Genomic DNA, 27,119 nt, shown 5'->3' with positions numbered 1-27,119 from the left:
AATCTCCTGATTTGACATTGAAAATGTTTGTATTTCACCATCCTTTCACTCTATTTCATCTTAATATAGTATCTCCTTAATCAGCTGGTGCACCATTCTCTTTTCATGTGAGGAGAAAGCATCCTGGGTAAATACTTAAAACAAAGATGTCCAATGCCGGCAGACTAAATGAGAATCCATCCTTCATTACCGTTGTCTCTCAAAAGGACCTGATGGCCATTGACCTGGAGCCCTATCGCTTCTGTGGTGTCAACATGACTGGCTTCCGCATCCTCAACGTAGATAATCCCCTGGTTGCATCCATTGTGGAGAAATGGTCAATGGAAAGGCAGATACCACCTAAACCTGATTCAGGCCTGCTGGAGGGCATCATGACGGTATGTTTTATTACTTCTGTGTTGTTCCATTTAAATGGTTTTAACCCAAACAGTAACCCATAACAAACTCTTTTACCTCAGCAATTATCACTATATACAGTAACCACTTTAATAGGTACAGGTGACTCTTTCAGGCTGTGGCTCATGTATGAATACAACAGAAATACTGTATGAAGTATGTCAACAGATTTGAGTGTTCTGCTACAGCTCGACTAAATGTTGAATGGGAAAGATGCATATTTTAAGTCGTTTTAAAAGTGGTATGATCATGGGTGCCATACTGAGTAGTTCCAGCTACTTCTAAAAAACTTTTGTCCTGTGATTGTGTTCATCTTAGTTTCTCCTATTTACTCATGGTTCTTGTGGGCAAAAATGTCCCTTTGATTAGAGAGGTCAGAAGACCAAATCAGACAAAAATGAGTCAATTAGTTACACATAGGTATGGAAAGCATGCAAATAAAACCCATTTAGATATAGTAGGCTTCTCAGAAAGAACAACCTGGCTAGTATTGAAAGCATATAGATTTCAGTACCATTAACCAAGCAAAAAGCAGAAAGATTCCTGGTTTTGTTCTTGCATGTTGATGGCAGGGTCAGATATTAGCAAGAATAATATAAATCCACAAGGTTTGTGTCTTAAACAGTACAGATGGAGGTAATAAAAAGGCTTGAGAGAAAATTCATTAGGGCATTTCACACCAATTAACCTATGAACGTGCCAGTCTCCCTAAACATTGTTTCTGACCAGGTGCATCCCTTTACAGCCATTCTTTTTCAAATGGATAGTTTCTAATGGATAATGCACCACTGACTCACTATGTTTCTAGGAAAATGATAGGGACTTTGGCTGACTCCAATGACCCAATGCATAAAATAGAGCAAAATTCCGGTCCTTGTTGAATCTACACCTTCAGGCTGTTCAGGCTGTTCTGCAGGATAATTCAGAAAGTTACAGATTTTGAAAGTATAGTAATGTTGTCAGTAAATAGTATAAATGCTGATTATAGTTCAGGTGTTAATGCCTGTGCCAAAAATGGGACCCATTTGTGACATACTGCCAGAAATTAATAGCTAATTGTTGACTAATGTATTGACATTATTTACCTAGCAAATTAAAGGGAGCTCATTTACTTGAATCTTTTCCTTTGGTCATATGTTTACTAATGTGCAAATCCCAATAATAGAATAGAATAGAATATACTTTATTGTCCCCTAGGGGAAATTTGTCATGGACTCAAGAGTGCATAATGCATAGTAGTACCTGCCCTTACAGACAATAAATACATGTAAAATACAAATAATAGCTGAAGACGTACACGTAGGCTACATACACACTCATGACACATCCAATAAAAGATTAAAACAAAAAATAAAATAAAATAAAATACAAAAACAACAAGCCAAACACTAAGTTATTACACACTTCCCAGGCCTCAGCGTACAGATCTAATTAAAATTTTGATTTAAAATTTTGATGGAGGTGGGTATGAAAGAGTATTTAAAATGGTTCAATTTGGTTTTTGGGATTCTCTAAATTCTGCTACAGGCAAGAGCTCGTATTCTGTTTGAAGGATTTGGGACGGATCCAACAGAACTCTCCGCGCCTGCCTGAGTACAGACTGCTCATAGATGGACTGAAGGGAGAGCTTTCCAGTCCTCCCCATCACCTTCATAGCAGTCTGTACGAAGGATAGTAATGTGGAATAATCATTGTTTTGATTTTAGAAATTGAATATTAAATCAATCTAATGTGAACAAATAATGTAGCAAATGTGCTTTAATATTTTGTTTCATTATTAGTTTTCATTATTTTACAATAAACTTTTTAATGGGCTGTTATCTAAATACAAAAGTATAGGTTGACCACAAGGTTCAAACACAGAGGATTGTAACCTACACTGTCTACAGTATACAGCAACTAAATCCAGATTACTGATGTCTATAGCTGCTGAAGGTATATGTCAGCAAAGGTTATATCATACATCATTTAAAATCCTCAATTATGTATGTGATTTTATCTAAAATGGGAGCTCATAGTAAGGTTACATAGTATATAATTGATTAGAAGTACCTCAAAGGTTAAAAATGTGAGGAAATCACATTAAATACTAAAGTTATGAGTGTCAAAGGGATAATATGAGAAGAAAAGCCTTTTTCAGAATTCCTTTAGATCATTCCATATCAGTTTTGAGATTAGATAAGTGGTGACTAAACTATTTATGTCTTTGCACAGGCATCAGCTGAAATAATGTTCACCCCTTATTCCAGACAGATGCAGCTCTGACCTATGATGCAGTCCACATTGTGTCCGTCTCATACCAGCACGCTCCACAGATGACGGTAAACTCGCTGCAGTGCCACCGCCACAAACCGTGGAGATTTGGAGGACGCTTCATGAGTTTCATCAAAGAGGTGACGGGACACCTTTTGCATGTTGCTATTTGATTTAAGTGTTATTGATATAAGAGCATACTGATTGAGCAGCGAACATGACAATGGGAGTGGAGTGAAGACCGTGTAGTCATTTAGGAGATATTTACCCAGCAAATCAATCATATCCACATACAAAGCAAACCAAGTCATGATAGACACATCAAAGCAGTGTTGTTGTCAGCTTTATAAATTCCCAGTATTCATAACCTATTTTCCAGAAAGCACGTACTGTAACCTTTTGAAAGCACAACTAGTGTAATCGGCTCTTGTTTAATCTAACATGAGAGTCTGACAGTGGCTCAGTATACACAAACAAGCCTGTGGAAAATGGCAGCTTAAGGGTGTGCAGAGATGCTACAATTTATTCAAACAACAAAAGCATCTGTATTTATATTTGTCCTGGGTGTAGTTTAAAAATGTGAAATATTCCATTTGTTTTTTCCTCTTATGATAACCCCAATTATTGCAAAAATGAAAGCATTAACCTCCTGGATCCACTGTATTTAACACAGGCTTTGCCCTCTAACTAGGATCCATCATCTTTGGTAACTGCCCAGTATATTTGCATATACCCACAGAGCAATCAGAATGATGGCTATGGGGCGCTATTCATATAAAAGGGCAGAGCTAAACCTCTTTCCTCATCCACTTTTCATTAGCAAAATGGATGACAACTTCTGTTCAGTGCCCATGTCGTCCACAGATTTTCACTTTCACAGGCTAGGTCTCCATTGCTTTACGCTCCTCAGTGCTAAGCGTCCTGACAGCATTTGAAAATAGTTTCAAGCATAACTTCTGACAGGTGTGGTCCTACTTTGCAGTGATCATCTCCCTTGAGCTTTACTGTGTTGGGTGAGGGATAGTGTGACTGTAGATCTCCCGTGCCCTATTCATCCACCCACAGCATGAAAGCACCCTTCTCCAATCAAAATTTTAAAGGCACTACAATGCAGAGGCCCCAAGTCCAAAGTCAGATTAGCCTGCCACTGTGGCTGCGGCTGACCACCTTCAAATGTCACAAAAAACATAATCCCTTTGTGATATTGTGCCATTGCCTGGCCTGCACTTTGCAGTGGGTAAGGAGTCTCTCTTAAACTCTGCTGGTTTCTCTCCTCCTTCTGCTTAGGAGCATGGTTGACAATCAGTGTGCATTCAGGACTTTCTTGAGGGTTCTGCATCGTAGTAAAAGAAACCTGCCAGGATTAAAGACTGGTGCTAGTGTTTACAGTGCAGCGCACTAAAACCAGTGAGGTGCTGGCAAGTTTGCCCACTACTATCTACAGTTTATTTAGTTGTGTGTCTTGTGTCTTCTAACCTACTGACGTAGTCTCACTAAGCCACTCCAGTGAGACAAGCTGAGTTGTGTCAGCATCCAGTAAAGGGGTACAGTTACCAAGCCATGAAGTGCTACATCCAACTAAGCACAGATTCCGGTGGAGGCGATGTGTTTTTTTCCCTAGGATGGCCCTACTCTGCCTCTTATTGGCTTACTCTGATATTCTTACAATAACCAATTTCACTCCTCTTGCCTAAACTTAACCAACCCAACCAACGAAGGCAACAAGTATTAGCCAATCTGAGGCAGAGTAGGGCCGGTTATGTCTTCACTAACTTTGGAAAAAGCTGTAGCTAAAAAACCTCGCCTACGACCTTCTAAAGTTTGAGAGTATGTGGTGCTCTGTAAGCTCTGCAAATTGGAAACGGCTTATCACAGCAGTGCAACTGCTATCCACGAAAACTTGAAGCAAAATGATCCCGGAGTACTTTGTCAAGACGGCAGCACCGCGGATCCTGTTTAGTTTTTGTCCCCACACAAGCATGATATATTAGGATTACCAACACTTCACATCTTCATCTCCCCGATGTTAAAAATAATTTCTGCACAGCTGCCGTTATGGTAACATATTGTTACACCATGCATCATCTAGTATTCGGCCATTTTATAATTTTAAAATATGCTACTATTATCATTATTCTAATTTGCTTTATGTGTCTTTTTCAGGATGAGGATTGGATAAAATATTTAATATTGATTTTATCAATATCGATTTATATTAATCGAGTAGGCTAATAAGAAAATCAACTTTACCATAGTCATTAGATTAACTGACTAATCGAACAAATAATCATTAGATTAGGTGCAGCCCCAATAATGTGTAACCATCCATTTGTAATGATGTATCATCAATGAAAATGTTATTACTGCATCATTATTGTGAGCTACATTGGAGGCAAAAGGTTTCACCTTGGCTGAGAGAAAATGCAGTTTGTCTCCTTCCACTCATGATGTGACTGTTTTGAACCATTCCTACATTATCAAGAATGTACTGTGTAAAGTGTGCTCTGAAATCTGATGTTGGCACACTATTCATGAATACTACTGTTTGTGTCCGAGTTGTAGGAACAATTTCTGCCAAATGTGCAAACACTATATCACAAAGGCCTGTACCATTACAACATGCAACAAACAATGTCTAGTGTGTGTGTGTGTGTGTGTGTGGTACATAGTCAGTTGAAATGGTGAGCCTTGTTAGCTGTCCTAACAAGCTGTACCAATTGGCATTTTTGTGAGTGACTTGTAGTGATCATGACTAAAGCCAATGAAATATTATTACATTGTCCTTACACAAACATTCTATATTTTAAGTTTATAAAAACAGCAGGCCTGATTTACACTCTCTTCAAGACAGCCGTCTGACATGTTCTGAAGGTCGAATTGGCCCTTCGGATGTGATGTGGCTGAGGCATTTATGTCACTCTCTGAATTAGAGCGGTTTGAACATGCCACCCACCTCGGTGGCAATAGGCCAGATGGAATGAGGTAAAGGGGGGGTGGGGTGGGGGGGTTGGAAAAGGAGAGTGACACACATTTCTCCTTGAAGCTTCGATCTTCTCACAAAAAGTTCTGGCATGCTACAGGGAAGACATGTGAGGACAGGTGAGAACTATAGCCTCTAGGGTTGTCACAGTTAGGATTTTAGATATTAGGAGGTTGCTGCAAATTGATACACAAGGATTGATTACTGTACTGTACAGACTCATTAAAGATCTAGTGCCTGCATCACAGTATGTGAGTGAATAAGTGACACCGATAGACAATTAAAGATCTGTTTTGGCAGAAAGATCACAGTAAACAAAACAATGGCTGAGCATGCAAAATTGCACAAATTCCAAGACCTAACTAAAACAGACAAGGGCAATGACAATCAGATACAGGTAAGAAGAGTTAGTGTCGTGAGTGCTGGACGATAGCTACCTACATTAGCATAAGAGTGAGAGGAACAGGTATGTAGCAGAGACCACATGTCTGCTTAACAACACGTGTATGAAGGTGGTAGGTATCAGGAAATCGTAATAGGGGGCAGTTATGTGTTTTTCTCTCTCATGGGGAATCAAGCAAAAGAAGATGGTTGTTAATTAACTCTAGTCTGGAGGGAAAATGCGCTGGAGCATTGATATGTAACATGTAATTTTCAACAGGAAATGCACCCTGTACGGTTTTGTTGGTACTTTTGTTCTGTGTATGTGGATTTACTCCCGGTAAAAGATAGGAGGGTGTTATAGTGTGTGGTAGGTGTGTATGTGTTTTGTTGACAGCCATAAATTTCATTATTGTAATGTAAACCAAATATTTAGTTACGTACAGCTGTGACAAAATATTAGTTACATAATATTATGCAAAGCAATGTAAACTAAAACCTCAATACTTGGGTATACAATCTGATAGGGCAAAATTTAGGAAGTCCCCCAAAAGATAGTATTTATTGCAGGAATACTGATTGCATTATATTGTACAGGGGTTTACAACGTGAGTGTGTTTGAATGCAAGCATAGAGGTGTAAATATATTATCTTTCAGTCCCACTGGGATGGTTTGACGGGGAGACTGTCATTCAACAAGACAACTGGTCTACGTACAGACTTCGACCTGGACATCATCAGTCTAAAGGAGGACGGACTTGAAAAGGTAACTTAACTTAATTCTAATAATTCTAATAATTAGGTCTTTTCTTAGAATGCATGTTTTGCTCAGATGGAATAAAAGCACAACAGTGACATGTCATCACAAGCAGTGCATAAAAAAGTCAAACTTCTGTGATGACTATAACATAAAAAGAATTGAATGGATTATTGATTTCAGAAATATGTTTCAGATTTTCCTCTTGATGTTAGACAGATAATGCAAATTTGACAGTATCATTTACCTCCTAACAAGGAAGCAAATTGGCTGTTTCAACATAAGCATAAGTTAGTGGATCATAAAGCAAATTGGATTAGGGTACACATTAGGGTGTTAATTGCAGCCTCTCTTAATGATAATTTGAGGTGATGCCCAAAATGCTTTTTGGTGGCAATGAGCTGTATAAACATGTTTTACAAAAAAAAAAAAGGGGGGGGCGAACTAAAAGGTTGGTAATGTAGAACTTATTTTATTATACTGGAAGGCAAAGTACCCTCTGGACTATAACAGCTTTTCTCTACTAGAGGGCTTTCATACATTATGAATACATCAAATAGGGATAAGTCCCATTATGACTTTCTCAAGTACTCCCTAAAGGCTCAACACTATATAATAGCAGGGGCTTTTCAGCTTGTAACCCTTCTGTTCAAGATTGGAGCTTGTAATACTGCTGCTTTGAAATTCTTCTTCTCCTTTTACTGCCATTTTGTCCTGTGTGTGGTCAATTAATGTAAGTTGAAATACAATCATCTTGCAAAAGTGTATATTAGCATATTAGCATCTTCTCATTGTCTCTCTGACAAATCCTACACTCAAGCATGTTAACGTTGATCCGTACAGTATATCCATGGAATCAGCTTTAACTGTTAGAGCCAGTTAAGATGTGGACTTTTTTCAGCTAATCCATTGTAATTGAATATTAGCCCAGGTTTCCGCTCGTGCTGGATTTATGAACATGCTGAGTGCCACTTTCACTCAACGCCGGTATGCTCAGGAGGGTGAAATAAATGTAATGCTCTCCGTGTGGTTGCATGAGTAAATAACTTTTGAAACAAGACTTTTGCTAATCATGTTTAATGAATTGAGCTAATTGTAATTGGGTACAATTAGAAAGAATTTTGCAAAGCGGAAAGCATTCACAGATATTTTTAAATCTCTCTCCTGGAGTCCTCTTTGGTTGTGTGACAAGCTGTAACTAATGTGCTTTTCAAATTAGAGCATATGCCTCTCCTTGGATTAGGCAAGGGAGGACATTACCAAGAGTTTGTAATGCTTTTTTGTGAGGGGCTGTATGTCTTTAAATGGATCCACCTCAAGCACAAACCCCAGTGAATATTAAAAGCTGTTTCTGTAGTAATAGAGAAAGCAGGAGGGATGGGAGGAGGGTTTGGTGGAAGGCTCGACTTGCAAAGAGAGATTGTTACCGACAGCCACAGGACTATTTGTGCTAATGATATGTTCCAGAGTGTGTCTCTACAATATGCAGAGATTTTTGCCTGAGGCCTTCTCGCATGTATAACTCCTTTTATTTGTTCAAATCTCTTGGCTTATCTCACAGAGACAAAATTACTTTCGCTATGTTATCCAACAACCAACCCCATGCTGTACCTTCATTCAAACTAACTATAACATTTCTCTTCTATTTATGTCCATTTTGTTTTAGCCCCATTGTTTAGTCTTATATTTCTTTTTCCTTTACATTTGCACACGTCAGAAATGCAAAACATTGCTATATGCCAGTATAATATAATGAATCATTATTTGTATACTTAAATTGACTTATGTATAAAGAGCACATTTCATCTACTTTTTGTTTGAACTGAAGAGTTAAATAGAAGCTGTTGCACTGAATATTTCGGAGTATTAAACTAATCAAACTGCAGTCTACTGTATTTTTTCATCAAATGATTCTAGTTTCTCAGATTTGCCCATCATGCATGATTTATTTCATGACATACATCAAACTATCCCCTGTTTTCCAAAACATCCTGGCCTGCTGATATAAAGGTGACTCAGCCGATCATCTAATGCTGCCGGAGATGTGTTCAACCTGGTACTAATGTGGGAGACTGGTTGGCAAAGGAGTCTGCCAGGTTCACAGTCCACCAACAGACATAGAACACTTAACTACACGCTTTTCATCTTCCGCAGGTTGGGAAGTGGAGTGCGTCGGGAGGTCTTAACATCACAGAAGTGCCGAAGCGAAAAGGGATGAACATCACTGATTCCTTGGCTAACCGCTCCCTCATCATCAGTACCATCCTGGTAGGTCACCTGCGTAGCCTGACATAAATGATGTCCTACCCCTTCATGCGTGTTTTCCTTCCAGATAATACATTCAAGCTTTACATTATACATTTTATCATATATTTTGCTCTTTCCACCAGTAATATTCATTGCAATCTAGAAAGCATCAACCTGGTTTTATTCTAAATGTACTGCAACCTTTTGGGAAGTGTCCTCACTTTACATTTCTTTTCTCAGATACTGATGCATAAGATATTTGATCAATTTAAACATTGCACAAAAATAACAGACTTCACATAGGATACATTAATAGGGCTGCACGATTAATCTAATCGAAATCACAATATCGTCTCTTCATGCGCTGCTGTTTGCTTGTTATCCACGCCCACATTCGGGGACTCTTGCATGTGCCTCTAAAAACACATAGGCCTATGTGCAATCAGAAAAATTATTCATGCAGCAGTGTGCCAATGACTTTCAAGACAACTACCTACCGTAGAAAAAAAGTCTAACGTGCTACAGCAAACTTTCAAATGTTGAACAATATGATTATTGAGTTTGTCACGATCGTGGTGTGGAGGCAGGTTGGAGAACCCAAACGCAGGACACAGAGCGGAGCAGGTATGGTATAACGAAGGGTTTTACTAAACAAACAAAAGCGAGCACACTTACAGGTGAGTGGCTGAATAACAGAAATCCAAAAATCCAAAAGTACAGGGAGACGAGACGAGACAAGCAAGGCTGGTTACAGGCAGAGAGTACACACACGACAGACTGGGGGGTAACATGAACAATGACAAGACAGAAACACCAGGTATATATACACACAGGGACTAACGAGCAGGGCGGGAGCAACACAGGTGAAAGACATGAGACTAACGAGGCAGAGAGAGAGAGCAGAGGAAAACAGAGACTAGACATGACGAGCAGACTATATAACAGATACTGGACACTAGACAGGACAGAACCCAAAACTCAACATACCAAGGCAGATACCAAACTCAAAAGTAAACACAAAGGATGGCCAACCGGCAGAGAGTGACAGTACCCCCCCCCTCCGACGAGCGTCTCCAGACGGTCAACAAAACCCAAAACAGCACAAAATCAAGGCACAAGCCGGGAGGACAGGAGGAGGGCAAGTCGAGCCAGGGTGGGCGGAGGGAGGACAGGAGGAGGGCCAGACCAGGAACTCTCAGGAGGGTGGCCAGAGGGCAAGGCAAGGGAGCGACAGAGTTCGGGAGGTCGCACAAGCAGGCCAAGGGGACAAAACAGTCCGGGGAAACCACCCAACAGGCAGATCATGCCCAGGAAACAGGGCAGGTAAGGCACTTGGCCTAACATGCAGGGCAGGGCAGAGAGACAGAACAGTTCAGGAGGCCGTCCCGGAGGGCGACTCAGGAGGCCGAGCAAATCAGTGGGAAAACACAGTTCAGGAGGCCGTCCAGGGTGGCCAGAGGTGAACAAAAGTTCAGGAGGCAGACCCGGAGGTCGACCGAGTAGACCAGGAGGGCAAAACAGTTCAGGTGGGCGTCCCGTGGGACGACCCATGAGGCAGGGCAGAACAAGGGGGCCACAGAGTTCAAGGGGTTGGCAGGACGGCCAACAGTGAGGCAGCAACCCCACTGGGGGCCGAGCAGGAGGCCTACGGCAAGACCTCTCCGGAGGTCGGCACCCAAAGCTTGGGTGCTCTGGAGGCACAGCTGGGCTGAGGACCACCGGCGAGAGAGCTGGGCTGGGAACCATGGACCGGACACGAGGAGCTGGAGTCGGCCTGACCACCGACTGGACAGCTGGGCCGGGAACCATGGACCGGACACGAGGAGCTGGAGTCGGCCTGACCACCGACTGGACAGCTGGGCTGGAGACCATGGACCGGACACGAGGAGCTGGAGTCGGCCTGACCACCGACTGGACAGCTGGGCTGGAGACCATGGACCGGACACGAGGAGCTGGAGTCGGCCTGACCACCGACTGGACAGCTGGGCTGGGGACCATGGACCGGACACGAGGAGCTGGAGTCGGCCTGACCACCGACTGGACAGCTGGGCTGGGGAACATGGACCGGACACAAGGAGCTGGAGTCGGCCGGACCACCGACTGGACAGCTGGGCTGGGGACCATGGACCGGACACGAGGAGCTGGAGTCGGCCGGACCACCGACTGGACAGCTGGGCTGGGAACCATGGATCGGACACGAGGAGCAGGGGTCGGCCTGACCACCGGCGGGGCTGAAGCCGGTCCATCCGCCGACAGGACACGAGGAGCAGGGGTCGGCCGGACCACCGGCTGGGCTGAAGCCGGTCCGTCCGCCGACAGAACACGAGGAACAGGCTGGGCCACCAACGGAGCTGGTGTTGGTCGGACCACCGACGGGAGAACAGGAGTCGGCTGGGCCACCAACGGAGCTGGTGTTGGTCGGACCACCGACGAGGGAACAGGAGTCGGCTGGGCCACCGGCGAAGCAGGTGCCGGTCGGACCACCGACGGAGCATGAGGAACAGGAGTCGGCTGGGCCACCGGCGAAGCAGGTGCCGGTCGGACCACCGACGGGGCACGGGGAGCGGGAACCGGTCTGGCCACCGACGGAGACCTTGGAACTGGTGTCAGTCGGACCTTCGATGAGGGACCAGTAACAGGTGTCGGTAGGACAACCGAGTGAGACCTGGGAGCAGGAGTAGGCCAGGGATCAGGCAGGCGGCTAGCAGCGCTAGCAGGCTGGGGATCAGGCAGGTGGGCAGGCAGGCTGCTAGCGGGCCGGGAATCAGGCAGGCGGCTAGCCGTTCTAGCAAGCCAGGGGACAGGTTTGTTGCCGACGGGTCGCTGATGGTGACCTCGTCGCCTCCGATGACCACCACGGGAACCCGAAAAGATGGCTAGGCGACTCCCTTCAAAGGACGACTCTGGGGAAAGCCTAGCCTCCAGGCTATCAGGCCATAGTGTAGCTGCCCGTGCTGCCTCTGACTCCCTGGCCTTCCTGGTCAGGTAGGCCAGGAGAGTCATAGTCCCTGAGTCCTTGGTAGGTAGGGCAGGCAGGCGGACGGACAGGCTAGGCGGAGGACTAGCAGCGCTAGCCAAGCAGGATACAGGCAGGACAGGCGGAGGGCTAGCAGCGCCAGCCGAACAGGTAACAGGCAGGACAGGTGGAGGGCTAGCGGCGCTAGCCAAACAGGTAACAGGCAGGACAGGCGGAGTGCTAGCAGCGCCAGCCGAACAGGTAACAGGCAGGACAGGCGGAGAGCTAGCAGCGCCAGCCGAACAGATAACAGGCAGGACAGGCAGAGGGCTAGCAGGCCGGAGAGATGACGGCCGGAGGCTAGCGGTCCGGGTGTTAGCCATTTCCAGGCTAACAGACTGAGGATCTGATGAGGACTTGGCTGGGGGATTGGCTGAGGTGTGGAGGAAGTCACAAACCCACCCAGGGAGAGAGTCTGCTGCTCCTGGCTGAGCAGCCAGGCTCTTCCAGGCAAGGGACACGATAGCTGCCTTATGGCTAACATGACTAGCCCCATACCACATATTCCTCAGCACCATAAGCTCCCGGCACAGATCAAGCAGTTCATCGGACATGGTGTCCGCTGGGTCCCTTTGTGGTCCGGTCATTCTGTCACGATCGTGGTGTGGAGGCAGGTTGGAGAACCCAAACGCAGGACACAGAGCGGAGCAGGTATGGTATAACGAAGGGTTTTACTAAACAAACAAAAGCGAGCACACTTACAGGTGAGTGGCTGAATAACAGAAATCCAAAAGTACCGGGAGACGAGACGAGACAAGCAAGGCTGGTTACAGGCAGAGAGTACACACACGACAGACTGGGGGGTAACATGAACAATGACCGGACAAGGACAAGACAGAAACACCAGGTATATATACACAGGGACTAACGAGCAGGGCGGGAGCAACACAGGTGAAAGACATGAGACTAACGAGGCAGAGAGAGAGAGCAGAGGAAAACAGAGAGACTAGACATGACAAGCAGACTATATAACAGATACTGGACACTAGACAGGACAGAACCCAAAACTCAACATACCAAGGCAGATACCAAACTCAAAAGTAAACACAAAGGATGGCCAACCGGCAGAGCGTGACAGAGTTAGTACATAGCATTAACAAATTTGAGACCACTATACATAATTTTTCTTGTACAAGGATTAAATAAATAAAAACAACACACCGAAATTAAAAAAGCTGTAAATGGATTTAATATTCAACTAGTGGTAAAATTGTATTCTATTATATGAAACTATAATGAATATAGTAATGAAAGGTTCAGTGTGTAATATTTCTGAGGATGTAATATGCAGAAATGCAATATAAGATCCATAACTATGTTTTCAGTGGTCTGTAAAGACCTTACATAATAAACCATTATGTTTTTATTACCTTAGAATGAGCCATTTATATCTACATAACCGCGGGTCCCCCTTTACATGGACGTCGCCATGTTGCATAGTCATGTTTTTACTGTAGCTGAACAAACAGCGCTACACTATTCGTCACTATGTTATTCTTTTTCTACTTCTGGTAAAATTCAGGCAGTGTAGACACTCATCTCTATGTTGAAGACGTACATTCAAAGAAGAAGTAGTAATAATATACAGCATCATATTGTTTGGTTAGCTTAGTCGGTAAGGTCCATGTCTCACAACTAATGGTTTAGTGTTCAATCCCATCTCGGGATGGGACAAATTTTTTCTCTCTTCAACAAGCGAATGTTTTTCAGATCATGGCATGTGCTGCAGTGTTTGTGTTTCAGTGTTTGATCCACATCCATCATCCTATGGACGCTTTTTCAATTCACCAGTATCTCCAGGCAGAGGACATTTAGGGGAATCATGTTTTCTGACGGCTCTTTCAGAGGTGTGTCAAGCAGACAACAGACTCTGTCGTTCAGAATTTGTCAAAGTAAAAGCTTAGTTCAACTCCAAATACAGCATTGCAGTAAACAAGCTTCCCGTGCTTTTATTTTGTAGGCAAAACCACTAAAGAGGAAGTGATTATGTGAGTAACTGTTGCTGCCATGACTGAGATTGTTATCAAAGTATTTATTTATATATTTATATTTTTTGCTGAAATCAAAGCACTATAATCTGGCAGTGGGACAGAAATTATTGCTGACGGGCAGTTTTGGCAAGGGTCCATAATCACAGAGAGAATTAATGTGTTTCCCTTGTCAATGTTTGTATAAACTTTATCTGTTATGTGGTTTATAATGGACTGTGGTGCAGAAACAATGACAATGTTACATGTTACTGAATAATTAAGTAAATATAATTTCTTAATAAATATCCCTGAAGAAACCTAATTTCTTGACTGGCTACTACACCTTTTGAGCTGTGTCAGCCACCATAGCTGTCCTACGCTCTTTGAAAGGGTAGGGGGCAGTCGTAGACCAGACCGATGTTTGCAATTCACAACCCTCACCACTAGATGCCACAAAATCTTATACACTGAACCCTTAATATATTATTATTATAGGCTACTAACAGTATACTTTTAACTGAACAGTATACGCTTTATTTAATGTTATAATATTATACTAATACATTCATATATACTAGTTCCTCCTCCAGGTTGTAGATAGTGTCTCTGCAGTGGACATATGTAGAAAAATTACTAAGAATTTTAAATTTTAAGTCTGCCTCCATTATCATGAATTTCATGTGTGTGCAAGAATGGGGAGCTTGACAGGTTTAGAAACAGTAAGGGAACAGGGGATTAACAAACAGTCAATTATCAATAATGATTTTAAAGTTATATCATGATCATTTAAATTGAGAAAGTCTGGAGCAAAAAAAATGAGACAGTGAGACACAATGAACTACTCCTGAGAATGCATTAATTACATGTGCAGAGAACTAGGTGACCCCTTCCCCAGTTCACATTCATTTGTAGATCCCCAATTGTATGTATTTAACGCTGTCACTGGATGTTGGGGTCTTTGTGGAGCTATCAGGGAAGTGCCAACACAGATGTCTGCCTAAGCACCTTTTCTGGACAGATATATACAAGCTACAATGATAAACACTATCATCACGCCTATATTGGACCACAAGGCTGTAATTATGAGAGGTGAGGTCAAGGCGAGACATAATTAATGCCTATCAGGTGCCATCTATGTTAATTCCATCTCAAAGAGTTGAACAAGGATTTAAGTGGTGTAATGTTAAACTAGCCTACTGGACTAGGAAGTGCCAGAATATGCTGATTTTATGTTGTGGTTAGAGTGGTGTTCATGTTGATGTGTTTCTCACCAGGTAGTTTCAGTTGCATTTTGGGATAATTTTTGCCTTGAAGTGCATTTGAATATTTCCGACGTGTTACTTGATTTGCTATTTTGTTGGGAATCATTACTTTGAAATGACAAAACTGCCTATTTTAAATTGCTGAAGAGTTTCAACTTTAATATGAATCTCCCCTCTTAGTGTAATGACATTGCATCAAACTGATTCCAGTGATGCATGAACAAGACGTCTGACAGCTTTATAGTGATAACTTTGTTGAAGAGATTAAGGCACTTAATGTGTTTTCCCACTTACATTAATTGTTTGCACTCCATTGCCTGTGATGTCTCTGCGCAAGCCCACCTCCCTCCTCTTTCTGTTATGCACGCCCATGCTGCGACTATGAGGGTAGAACTGGTATAAACACTTTGATTTGAGTCCAAACCTTAGGGAATAGCAGAATCGGAAGGCTAGAAACAGATGGTAATGACTTTTTCCCTTAACATGCAAACTTTTTGATCAAGTTAATTGGACAACTTGAGCAAAGTTTGTGGTTAAGCACTTGCTCTCTAAATGCATTGTCATCAAGTATTCATAACATCTTATTTTAAGAGGTCTCCTAATTGTAATGTCCAAGTGGCTTCACATTTTGATTGCAAACAATTTAAGTTTTTTTTTTCATTTATTCTATATATTTCTAGGCATTTTTATTTTGTTAGAATTTATGGAATACTTTATGCCCTGCTTGATATTAATTTGGTTTGCACTGTTCTTTATAGGCAAATAACTTCAGCAAACCGTGAAACTGTGTCCACATGCCACCAGCATGCCCCTCCACCGTCGCCACCCCCACTTTCCTCCATGAAAAACTATTTCCTGAGGGAAAAAAGAGTGCCATAACTGCCTATTTTCTACTCTTTGACTGTATCTGCTTACTTAGGGCCACACAAGCTACAGTTATTTTAAAAAACACACAAAGCAAGGGGTCACCTTCACTAGAGAATCAATTACTGTGCTTCTGAGCTCAGTTTGTAAATTATACATCTGGCTATTGGAGGCAATAAATTGTATTACAGCCCTTGTATAAATGGAACAACATGTTTTGAGATGCACAGCAGGATATCCCAGTCTATGTGGCAGGGAAATGGTAAATAAAGGAAATCATTTATGAGCGATTCTGTGTTAGTCATTGTCACTGCAGGCATCAGCTCAGTTGCTCTCCCTTCGAGGTTGGTGTCAATTGATGAAGGCAACGTCGTGGGCATGTTCCATTTCACTGCGGCATTCTGTTCCTAATCAAGCTTTTATACAGCCCAAATTATGAGCAGCCAGGCAGGATATTACAGGCCAGTAAAGAGTGTCAGCTACCTGACCATAAAATGAACTGACCTGTGCACTGGCTATATAGGCCAACGCACAGCAGTGAGGTAGGAGACATTAGGTTTAGTTAGCTTAACATTGCAGGCACATTGATAGTATAAACATTCCTTCTGTGTGCATTAAATACCGTTATTTATAATTACCCTATACCAAACACTAGTCGAAGTCTTGCAGTTTACAATACATTTACTTGCACTACAGTATTCCTTTCGTTAAAACATCAATGTAAGATAAACATCAGCTGTATTTCATATTTTAACACTCCCTGTATCCGCACACTGAACTTGTGTCTGCTGTCAATGCCTGCTAAATGCAACTGCGACTCATCAGCTCAGATCACTTTGCTTGAATTAGATGCATGTGTTGAAACAAATTGAAAAAGCTGACCTCACCATTGCTTTTTATTTGATCTTTTGGGTCTGTGCAGGAGGAGCCATATGTCATGCTTAAGAAGTCTGACAAGGCGCTGGTTGGAAACGACCGCTTCGAAGGATTCTGCATCGACTTGCTCAAAGAGCTGGCCAACATCCTGGGGTTCACGTATGAGATCCGTCTGGTGCCTGATGGGAAATATGGCTCTCAGGACGAGAAGGGCCAGTGGAACGGCATTATCAGGGAACTTATAGAACATGTAAGTTATACTTCATATTGTCTGCCTCATATTTTTTCAGGAATTCTTACGCCTATTTGCCTTCTTGTCAAGAATTAGATGAGAAGATCGATGCTACTTCCATGTCTGTACGGCAAATATCTAGCTGATGCCAGCAGCTTGTTAGCTTAGCTTAGTAGTTGCCAGGCAACAGGCTGAGACTCTTAGAAGTTACTGCTTCTGCCAAGAAATAGTCGGGTTATAACCCTTAAAACGGCAACATTTGTAGAGATTAAACAAATGAGGCATCACATGTTAATTACTGAACTTTAGAGATGCTGGTAGGTTACCTTTGGACAGAGCCAGGCTAGCTGTTTCCCCCGTTTACAGTCTTCATGCTTAACTAAACTTATCAACTGCTGGCTCCTACTAAATATTTATTGTACAGGCATGAGAATGGTATCAATCTTCTTGTCTGACTCTGAGTAAGAAAGTGAATGAGCGTATTTCCCAAAATGCCATACAGTTTTTTTTTTATTACTATCTGCTGCATCTTTACAATTATGCAGCTCCATCCACGGTAAAAGTATTTTACATCATCACGCAAACTTAAAAAAAAGCATGCCACTGAACTGAACTGCAAGTTATGTCCTCTGTTTGGCCAGTTATATGGGTATGATTGAGTACAAGGCAGCAAGAGAATACAAAGCTTTCAGTTACATTTATGACACAATTATATCAAGTTTGCCTAAAAGTTACAAGTGTGATGATGCCATTAAGTGAGACAAACCACTTCCTTCAGCTGGGTAAACCAGAGACATAGGATGAGCATGTGATGCTGTATATATTGTAAGGATACTGGAGAAAACACCAGCAATCATCTTGCTGAGGCGTAGCAGACAATCGCAGCTGTCTGTGTCAAACTCAAAGCCTCAGCGGCCTTGAAACTGCCTCACATCGGAGTGATGGTGGCAATTCTCTGCTGGCATTTCATAAGTGTCCCTGTCATTGCTCTCCCTTTGTCCTCAGCCCCATCGGGTCAGAGCTGTACTCAGCTGAAAACTTGTAATAGCTTAAGTGGCATTTAGTGCAAGGAATCGTATGGCAGGAGTCAATGGCTTGGTGCTGAAAGGGTTGGGAAAGGTGGCCTCCCACTGCAGCACTTTATTTCTCAGCCCAAGCTTTTTGCTAGAGCCATGTTAATAACAATAACCTTGAGGGGAACAAATGGATTACTAAAGGCAGAGAATGCTGCCACGAAATGGAGATGCATGACTCCATTATTAAACAGCACATATGCTCTTTGTATTAGTCTGTTCTCTGGTTTAAAGCAGTGGTTCTCAAAATAAGGGGCTGGCCCCCATGGGGGTGCATAGAGGCACTGTACTGGGGTGTGTGGATGACCAGGGGGAAAATATGCAGTGGAATGTTGAATGAACATGATTTATGTAGGGGAATAAAAAAAAAACAAGAGTTTGCTGATCGTGCTGACCTGAATCATTTATTTTGTTTCAATTGATTGCTGGGCTGGGCTCCTTTTTTATTTGTGGCTCCCCCAATATTGTCAAATAAATCCATTTACATCCATCCATTTACATTAATTTACAGCCAAACAGAAACATTTGTATTGTGGTGTTGTTGTTTGTGACTTAAGATTTACATGTGCTCTGTGAAGATGTAGCATCTGGTGACTTAGACCACTTTACGGAGCTTACTGTAAATATGAACGTACGCTGCTGAGCACACACACACCCATACCAATGAGTGGCGCCAGTTGCTTCTGTTGTATAGAAGATAAATGATAAATTATCAGATAAATACAGTTAAAGCATGAATTTAAGTATGGCGTTTAAGAATGTATTGTATCTATTGCTATGTTTTTAGTCTACTGCCTTTGTAAAAAGCAGCAGAAGTGAAGATTAGAATCTATACTGCTAGTTATTGCTTATATTGCTCCTTATCGCATGACCAAGGACGCATGACATCTTCTTTGTGGATTTTTAGTTGCTTCTATTTTGTGGTCTAGTGCTTTCCTTACCCCTGTTGGTATGGATAAGCTGATTGTGATTCAGCAGACCTGAAACATCAACTTTAAGGCAAGCTCTAGAGATATGACCCTGGAATGATATAAGAGGCCACAATGGCCACAGATTTTCTTGAGAGTAAACCTCAAAGTACCACATCTCACTGAAGGAATAAGTTTGGGTTGTATTTCTTCCCAGCTCTAACAAGAACTGGATCAAGTACTGTAAAATGCTATTTTCCTATGTATATATTTCTGTAGATTGCATGTATGAATTGCATTAATTGTGTACACCATGTACAAAGAGATAAAAAAGGGAAAGGTAAATGACTGTCATAGTTCTTATCTGTCCCATTTTTATTCATAATTACTTTCTATTAACCTTTTAAAAACCCATCGCCCCCTCCTTGTAACACAGATAGATAAGATGTTTAACAGTTTACTGGGGACCACTGCCTTAACTTAAAAAAGATTCACAGACTTAGATAAGTCCTGTGGTAGAAAGCAGGGGAAAACATTTGGTTTTAGCTGATAAAAAGGTGCTGAAACACAAAGCTCATGCATTAATGCTATCAGCTCACAAAGGGTGCCCTCATAAATCACAGTTGCATTACAGAATTACACAAAAGCATTTGACTGACATATTTCTAAGAGAAAAAGACTTTAAATCTATTTTTTTATCAGTTGCATGCCTTCACTCATCTCTGTAGGTCATGAAGTTATTTTCACACAAAGAAAGTAATGTGACATAGTAAAGCTCTGTGTTTATGTTTGTGTTTGCCTTTATATATATCATTGGATGATTATGATTCTATTATATGGTTTACTCCCCATGTAACTGATTGACTGAGCATTGTGTAACATACAGCCCTTGATTTTCCTCTGAGTAGTCACAAAGCTCACTGCAGTGCCAAAGGGCATTGTTTAGAAGGTGCTAAATGATGCAACAGGCCTTGTTAAACTTGATTTAGTCACAATAGATGATCACTTTAATGTGTGATGCAAATGTTAATAGCATGCTTAGCACATCATTTGCTGCGTCATGGCAATTAATATTTGCTTCGACAGAAGGCTGTAAGCCAGCCCACATCCTCTTTGTCTACAAATATTATAGTCGATTAGATTTATGTCTGAATAAAAAGCCACGCGACTTTTTGGTAACCGGGACATGTGACTGGAAGTGGATGGACAACTGTGATTGTTATCTGAGACAGTAGGATGACCTAGTGGTGAGAGTGGTTGACCTATGGCTGCAAGGGCAAAAGTTCAACTGCCTCAACAGCAAACATGTCTGTCTCCCCTGCCAAAGCACCCTTGAGTAAATCACAGTTCCCGGCCATCATGCTCTGAAAGGGCTTCTTATGCAAAGCAACAATTTCTTGATTACATCGCATATGCTTCATCATCAACCCTTTGTATATTTTGATAAGAGACTATGTTATATAAGGAGTGTTCAGACACATCTATACTGTTGTGCACTGTGTGTCACGCTGTGCATTCATTCCTCACCACAGGTTTTGTAAATGCATGTACAGCATACAAGTGGCCAATCAGACATTTATATATTCCCTCACCATCCCTATAGCAAAAATTGCTGTCTGTTGTCTGCGGCAACCATTGCATAATTCAGCAAATTGTGCTTCTGCAATTGCAACACATTCCACCAGAGAAAAGTTTGCTCTTGAATTTTCTCTAAATATTCATAAAAAGAACAAGCTGTAAAATGCAAATAAAGACCGTATAGCATAGTAATGTTCGTTGAGGGATAACACGCATTGGTTGTAAGCACTAGCATCTAATTTCTATATGTTTAGCGCTGAAGCAAATGTACTAATGCCATATGCTGTCTTTAATCGTTTCACAGAAAAAAACAGATTAAGAAACAGCTCACTTTAATAATGCTAAGTATGTTCAGTTCAGTCAGTAGTTTTGAAATGCATGGATAATGTTAGCTGTAACTTCATGAATCCTCCAGGCTGTCATCAGGTGAGGAGGTCCAGAGGGAGAACACCACTAAGCCCACCATCTGCAAACCCAGATAACACTCAGCCATGTGGCACGCAGCAGGGCACTATCAGGTTATCTTGCTTGTGCCCAGTCTGTGTGCCTAAGCAGTAAGCAGAACAAGGACATGCAGCATGTATATTAGCCCACCGTAGGGATGTCTGGAAACGCATGCTGGTTGATCTTCCGGCTGAGTGGCAGGTTGGTTCAAAGCGGCAGTTGGCAGCAAAGAACAGAGGGAGCAGTATGTGATGTACAAATTTGAATAGTTTAAGAGAGACAGCAGATGCACTGCAGGATGCACCGGTTTTCCCATCTTTCCATCTCTTCAGAGGCCACCATGTATTTAGCCACCATGGTGCTGAACACGGGAGTGCGTAATCCGTAGTGCCACATTCAAAGTGGAAATGTTAACTTTCTGACCTTTGTTTACTGCCACGTGGTAGTTATCACATGCATCTGTGGGGAGAATTGTCGAAGCCATAGGGAAAGTTAAATTCATGTTAAGAACAGCCTTATGGTCTAGAAACTGAGGATTTATAGTAAAAAAACCAAATGTTTTAAGGTGTTAAAAAACAATAAGATGCCATACAATACTCCAGTTCACAAGAGGGAAGGACATGTTTGCACCAGTCAGATCGTTTTCTTTTGATCTTATTAAGGTTATGTGTGTTTCTGGGATGAGCTGATTTAATTCCAGCAGGGTTAGGTTTAATGGCTTTGCATAAAGATCCAACACAAACATGAGATCTCATTTTACCTGCTGAAAATGATGTACTGTGAATTGCTGAATGTTCCTCTCTCAGCGCTCAGTATGTAGGGAGAAAAGTTGTGCTGTTTCTTGGCGGCAAGAGGTATCCTAGCGTGAACCAAGCAGCTGGTTTCATTAACCTCCTGTCCAGACATGGTGCAGGGGAGTTGTGGGGGCCGCCAATTTAAATGGTAACCTTCTAAATATTTAATACATAATAGGTGACTGCATCTTCTCTCTAATGCCCAGCCATGTCCATTGCATAATACTATATGGTGTGGTATGTGATTCTAATGACACTAGTAGGGATGAAATGGTATGAAAATTTCACATCACAATTATAGTGACCAAAATTATCACGGTTATCAGTATCATCACGGTATTGTAAAAATGTGCCAAAAAAGATTAAAATGTACTGATACACACACTGAAACCATTTCAACAAGTTTTATATTGAAAACTACAAATACAATTGCCATTTTGTTTGCATAAAAAATAAAATAACAGCAAATACCTTTTGTAAACATATGAAAATCATCTAAATGTGCATTATCAAGATTTAATATTTAATATTAAATAGGTAATACAATGACCCCGTGGACAATTACATGAAAACAAATAAGTCTTTAGAAGACAGTGATAGTAACTGCAATGAGCCCAAAAACTGACGTAAATACAGATGAGTCTGTAGCGTTTCTAGATATGCTGGTTGGTTGACTAAACTGCATAACGTGTTATCACGTGCAGTGGGCGAATAGACTCTGCCGACACACGACGCACACAGCAGCAGAACAACGTGTAGCGTTTTTACAAGAGCAGCAAACACTGAGAGCTTCAGTTTACAAGCTGTTAGCAAGTCAGAGACAAACCAAAGCTAAAAGTTAACTCACCCTACGTTCACTATAAGGTCATTTTCTTCAATCAGGTTTCCCTCAGCGCTCTCATAAAAACTAAAATACGATTGACTGAAAAATCTCCGCAGCGTTGTCTTCCACCGTGTTGTCATTGACCCAAACAAGCCTATGATGCATTCTACGCATGGGCGCCTTTTTCTGGGAGACGCTGGGCAGTGTTTGCCGTGAGATTATAATAGCGTACTCGGTTATCATGGTAATTAAAATGTGTACGGTAATAATAACCGTCAGAAATTTTACCATGGTTTACCGTACCGGCAAACTTCATGGTAGTTCATCCAATGGCTGTCAAGACATATCACTAAAAGCCACAAATGTCAACCCCCTGGTGGTCCTGGAGAGACTCAACAAAAAACATTTGGATCCATCCTCTGTGTACCATGATTGTATACTGCCACCTCTAAAGCCACGCTAGCTTGCTAGTTAAAAAAAAAAAATCACTGTCAATATGAAAATAGGAATCAGAAAATTTGTCCATTTATGTATTTCTTTTTTCCACTACAGAGAGCAGACTTGGCAGTTGCTCCTCTCACCATCACCTACATGCGTGAAAAGGTCATCGACTTCTCCAAGCCCTTCATGAGTATGGGTATCAGCATCCTCTATCGGAAACCCAATACCACCAATAACGGCTTCTTCTCCTTCTTGAACCCCATGACTCCTGACATCTGGGTCTACATCCTCTTGGCCTACCTGGGTGTTAGCTGTGTCCTGTTTGTCATTGCCAGGTATGTTTCATACAATTTGTCCCATCAGTACTTCATACATTTTCCATGAGGTCTTTCAATAGTAATTTACTTGGTTATCATTGCAGGCTGCGATTAGAGTATACCAGCCCATTTCTCATACTGTGTTAGCTGCTGGGTAGTGATCAAGGCAGTTATGTCTACATGGGCTCTCTACAGCTCAGCAGTGGGCGGAGGAATAGAAAAAACCTTTAGTTGAGTTGCAAAGTCACATTCTGTGTGCAATTTCTTGTTTCCTGTGCAATGTCTTTGGAATTGGCAATGCTGTTTTAAACGGTGCACCTTAAAATGATCGTTTAAAAAGATGAAATACTTGCTGAAGGAAAAAATTATAACTTCTCTAATTATCATATTTTCAGTACAAAGAAAAAAATTTACACACCTGATGTGGCATTTCATCTGAAGAGGCTATTTATAGTTGATCATCAGCATTTACATAGAAAAATTAAATTCCTGGCAGTAATAAGTCATAAAATTATTATGGATGGAGATTATCTGTTTGATTGGCTGAAAAGTATCTCACTTGTTTACAATTATTTTTTGGTCATGAATATGATGAATATCCTGTTAGTATCATTGTCAGTACTTCCTGCTGCTTCTCATGCAAAGTGGTGCTTGAGGAAGTTTTAGAAAAGCGGGCACTGAAAGGAGTTCTTGGGCTTGAGAGCAAACAGCTGCACTCCTCATTCGTTGTTGTGAGACCAAACAGATTCTGGAGTGGCTTCACATAAGTACAAAATCATCTTAAATTGTTGCATCAGTTTTTTGGAGGCCGGCCTAGATAGTTGAAAAGCTGCATTCCTAAAAGTGCATCATCTTAGCATAAGACAGACAGCGGTAAACAATAAGAGGGCTACTTAAGTAGGCAATTTTAAATGCTGGACAAAGGTGTCAAGGCATTACCAACAATTTAAAGCAGAAAACACTTTCAAAAGCTCTGCTGCACCATAATAATCAGGTTATGTTGCAAGGTACCTTATATTTATTTGTCCAAAGAGACATTTTAGTCCAGAGATAGATTACATGTAAATATACTGTAATGTATATGTGCCTGTGAAAAAACTGCCTATACCTTAAACCAAGGATTTTAAAGGATGTAATGAGAGGCTCTACTTATATGAAAAGCAGCAGCAGCAGCAGCAGCACACTGACCTGACTTCTCATTCATTGGATGAAACAAATGACCAATCATCAATCACATGTGATTGGTTGATAGATCTGTCGCTATTGGTCACCCTGGGCCTTAATACAGGCTTGGGTAAACCCCTCCATAATAATAATAATAATGATGTATAATTAATAATCCTGTATTAAATAAATACTGCACTTACTGAAGATTATATTCATGTGATATGTTACATGTCGTATTCATGCTATTGGCCTACACTAATCAGGGACATGAATTTAGGAGGAACATGAGGAATTCATTAACGAGGCACATGTTGATAAAAAGTTTATGGTTTATAAACCATTCACAAAACATATCAAATGCTGCACTGCGGGACAAAATGTCTGTCCACCTCTGACTCATCTGGTGGTGGCTGTCAGAACATCATCCATTCTACAGACGCCTGTGATGCTTTGTACTTTGGATTAGCTTGCAGCCTTGTCTGCAGCATGCAACAGGTCGGTGAGCTCCTGGCTTGGGGGTCACACTATCCATCGTGACACCCCCTCAAAGCTGCTATCTTCCTCATACGACATCAGATCCATTGTGACGCATATCTACAACGCCACTTCCTCTGCTGCTAGTAGACTCTGCCTCACTTCGAACAGCTGTAAACACAAACACAACAGACAATCAGTTCTGCAGGCTTAGAAGGTAGGTTAAAGCAAAAAGGCAAATGTAGGTTAAACATGTTGCTCTTCAAATAGGCCTAACTCCAACACATTAAATCAGTTTGGGCAACCAAAAAGATTGCTAATATGCCTAACTAAAAACCTTTGTAATACATTATAAATAACTTAAATAGTAACACTTTGTGTTTCTATAATTAATCTTTGATTACATTTACTTGTAGACGAAGGGGTAAACTTCTCTTTTCAGTGGTATTTAAATCTTACCACTTAACATATACCAAATAATGCAGAATATTTGAATATTAAGTAGTTAAACATTAGATGACCGTACCTGTTGCATCATTGGTCTAAAGTAGTTGCAAATTCAATCTAATATTTCGCTTTATGTGTTTGCGTTTGTGTGGCTGTCAAGCTGTTTCCAGACCACCTCCTGTGTGTAGGCTATACTCTTGGCCTTTAGCTAATAGTGTTGTTTAGCAGGCAGTTTTGTATTGGGTTGTTCAGGAAACAGCTTTAAGCAAGCTTATGGCTCTGCTTGCCAGCACAACCTTTTTAGAAATTTGCAGAGAACCAGGGGAATTGAATCAGCACTGTCACAATGTCTGTGTGGAAATTTCACCCAAATAGTGTAAAGAAGACATTTCTTTTGCTTTGATTTGTGGCCTGTTTAAGTCCAGTTCATGTGTAGTTCGTATGTGCCTCTCCTATTTCCCACGCATCTCCACTATCACATATTATGTGACCGTGTCTTTCCCTTTAACATTATAGTAAACAAAATGAGCCTGAATTTATTAGAATGGTAGGTAGCACCACATTTATACAAGAGCTGGACAAGGCCTGCAAAATGTTATGAAGGGCACATGAGTTGTGAATGTTAAGAGAAGCACTTTTGAGATAAAACACTAGTGAGTATATTTGACAAGTCCTTTTCAGTTCAGATGTCTGGCTGCCTAAACATGATGAGAAATACTTGAATGACGGCGGGAAAAGACTCTTTCACGATTGACCACCAGTCGTGTTCAGTGTCTGATTAAAATAGACTGCTGACATTAAAAAATATGTCTTGCATGTAGATTGAAGTGTATCTATATTTTGAACAATATACATTTCACTCAAATCATTCTAGAGTATTCTCACTAATGTCAGTCAGAACTAAGAAAATGCACTTGAGGACTCACCATTATGAGTTCCAGTGTTGTGGACCATTTTAGTTACTTATGTGGTTTCTGGTCATTAGCATTTTCTTTTATATCTCATCAAAGTAACAGATATGCCACATTTTGAGGAGATACTATCTGGAGTATAAGGTATCCAATGCTACTTAGCAGAACACCCAGAATAAAGAGAAGGTAAGAGACAGAAAAATATTTTTTCACATTATATAAATATGTTTTAAAAGGTTAAAGTAGTGACATTTAGCATGTTTTATCTCAGCATCTGCCTCTAAGAATTACTTGTGCAATAAAGGTGTGCAGCATTTTCAGCAGGTGCCACACTAAATGGCAGAGATATGGAAAGATGTATGCTTTGTGGTTTTATGGGACTTTACGAGGCATCTTTATACCTCACATTCTCAAACATGACATTATACCCTCTAAAAAATTATATTTTTGAGCCTCATTGGTCACTTTAAGCACAAAGCATATAAGAAATTGTTGAGGAAATTTCTAA

At 41.4% G+C, this 27,119-nt stretch overlaps 1 protein-coding gene across 1 annotated transcript in view; it reads left to right on the top strand.

The window, feature by feature from the left end:
• Nucleotides 1-27,119, top strand: part of LOC119897292 (glutamate receptor ionotropic, kainate 3) — a 103,558-nt gene that overhangs the window by 64,108 nt on the left and 12,331 nt on the right. The window contains exons 6-11 of the mRNA XM_038710896.1: nucleotides 207-377; nucleotides 2,646-2,789; nucleotides 6,669-6,776; nucleotides 8,922-9,035; nucleotides 17,049-17,252; nucleotides 23,407-23,630. Of these exons, the coding sequence (XP_038566824.1) occupies nucleotides 207-377; nucleotides 2,646-2,789; nucleotides 6,669-6,776; nucleotides 8,922-9,035; nucleotides 17,049-17,252; nucleotides 23,407-23,630 (965 nt within the window). The remainder of the gene's footprint in view (nucleotides 1-206; nucleotides 378-2,645; nucleotides 2,790-6,668; nucleotides 6,777-8,921; nucleotides 9,036-17,048; nucleotides 17,253-23,406; nucleotides 23,631-27,119) is intronic.

Source organism: Micropterus salmoides, unplaced genomic scaffold, assembly GCF_014851395.1.
Source record: "Micropterus salmoides isolate LMB-PRFRI ecotype aquatic unplaced genomic scaffold, ASM1485139v1 Ms_hic_scaffold_11, whole genome shotgun sequence".
In the NCBI taxonomy this organism is placed as follows: Eukaryota; Metazoa; Chordata; class Actinopteri; order Centrarchiformes; family Centrarchidae; genus Micropterus; species Micropterus salmoides.
The sequence above is the reverse complement of the archived record's forward strand: the minus strand, read 5'-3'. Positions and strand labels throughout refer to the sequence as shown.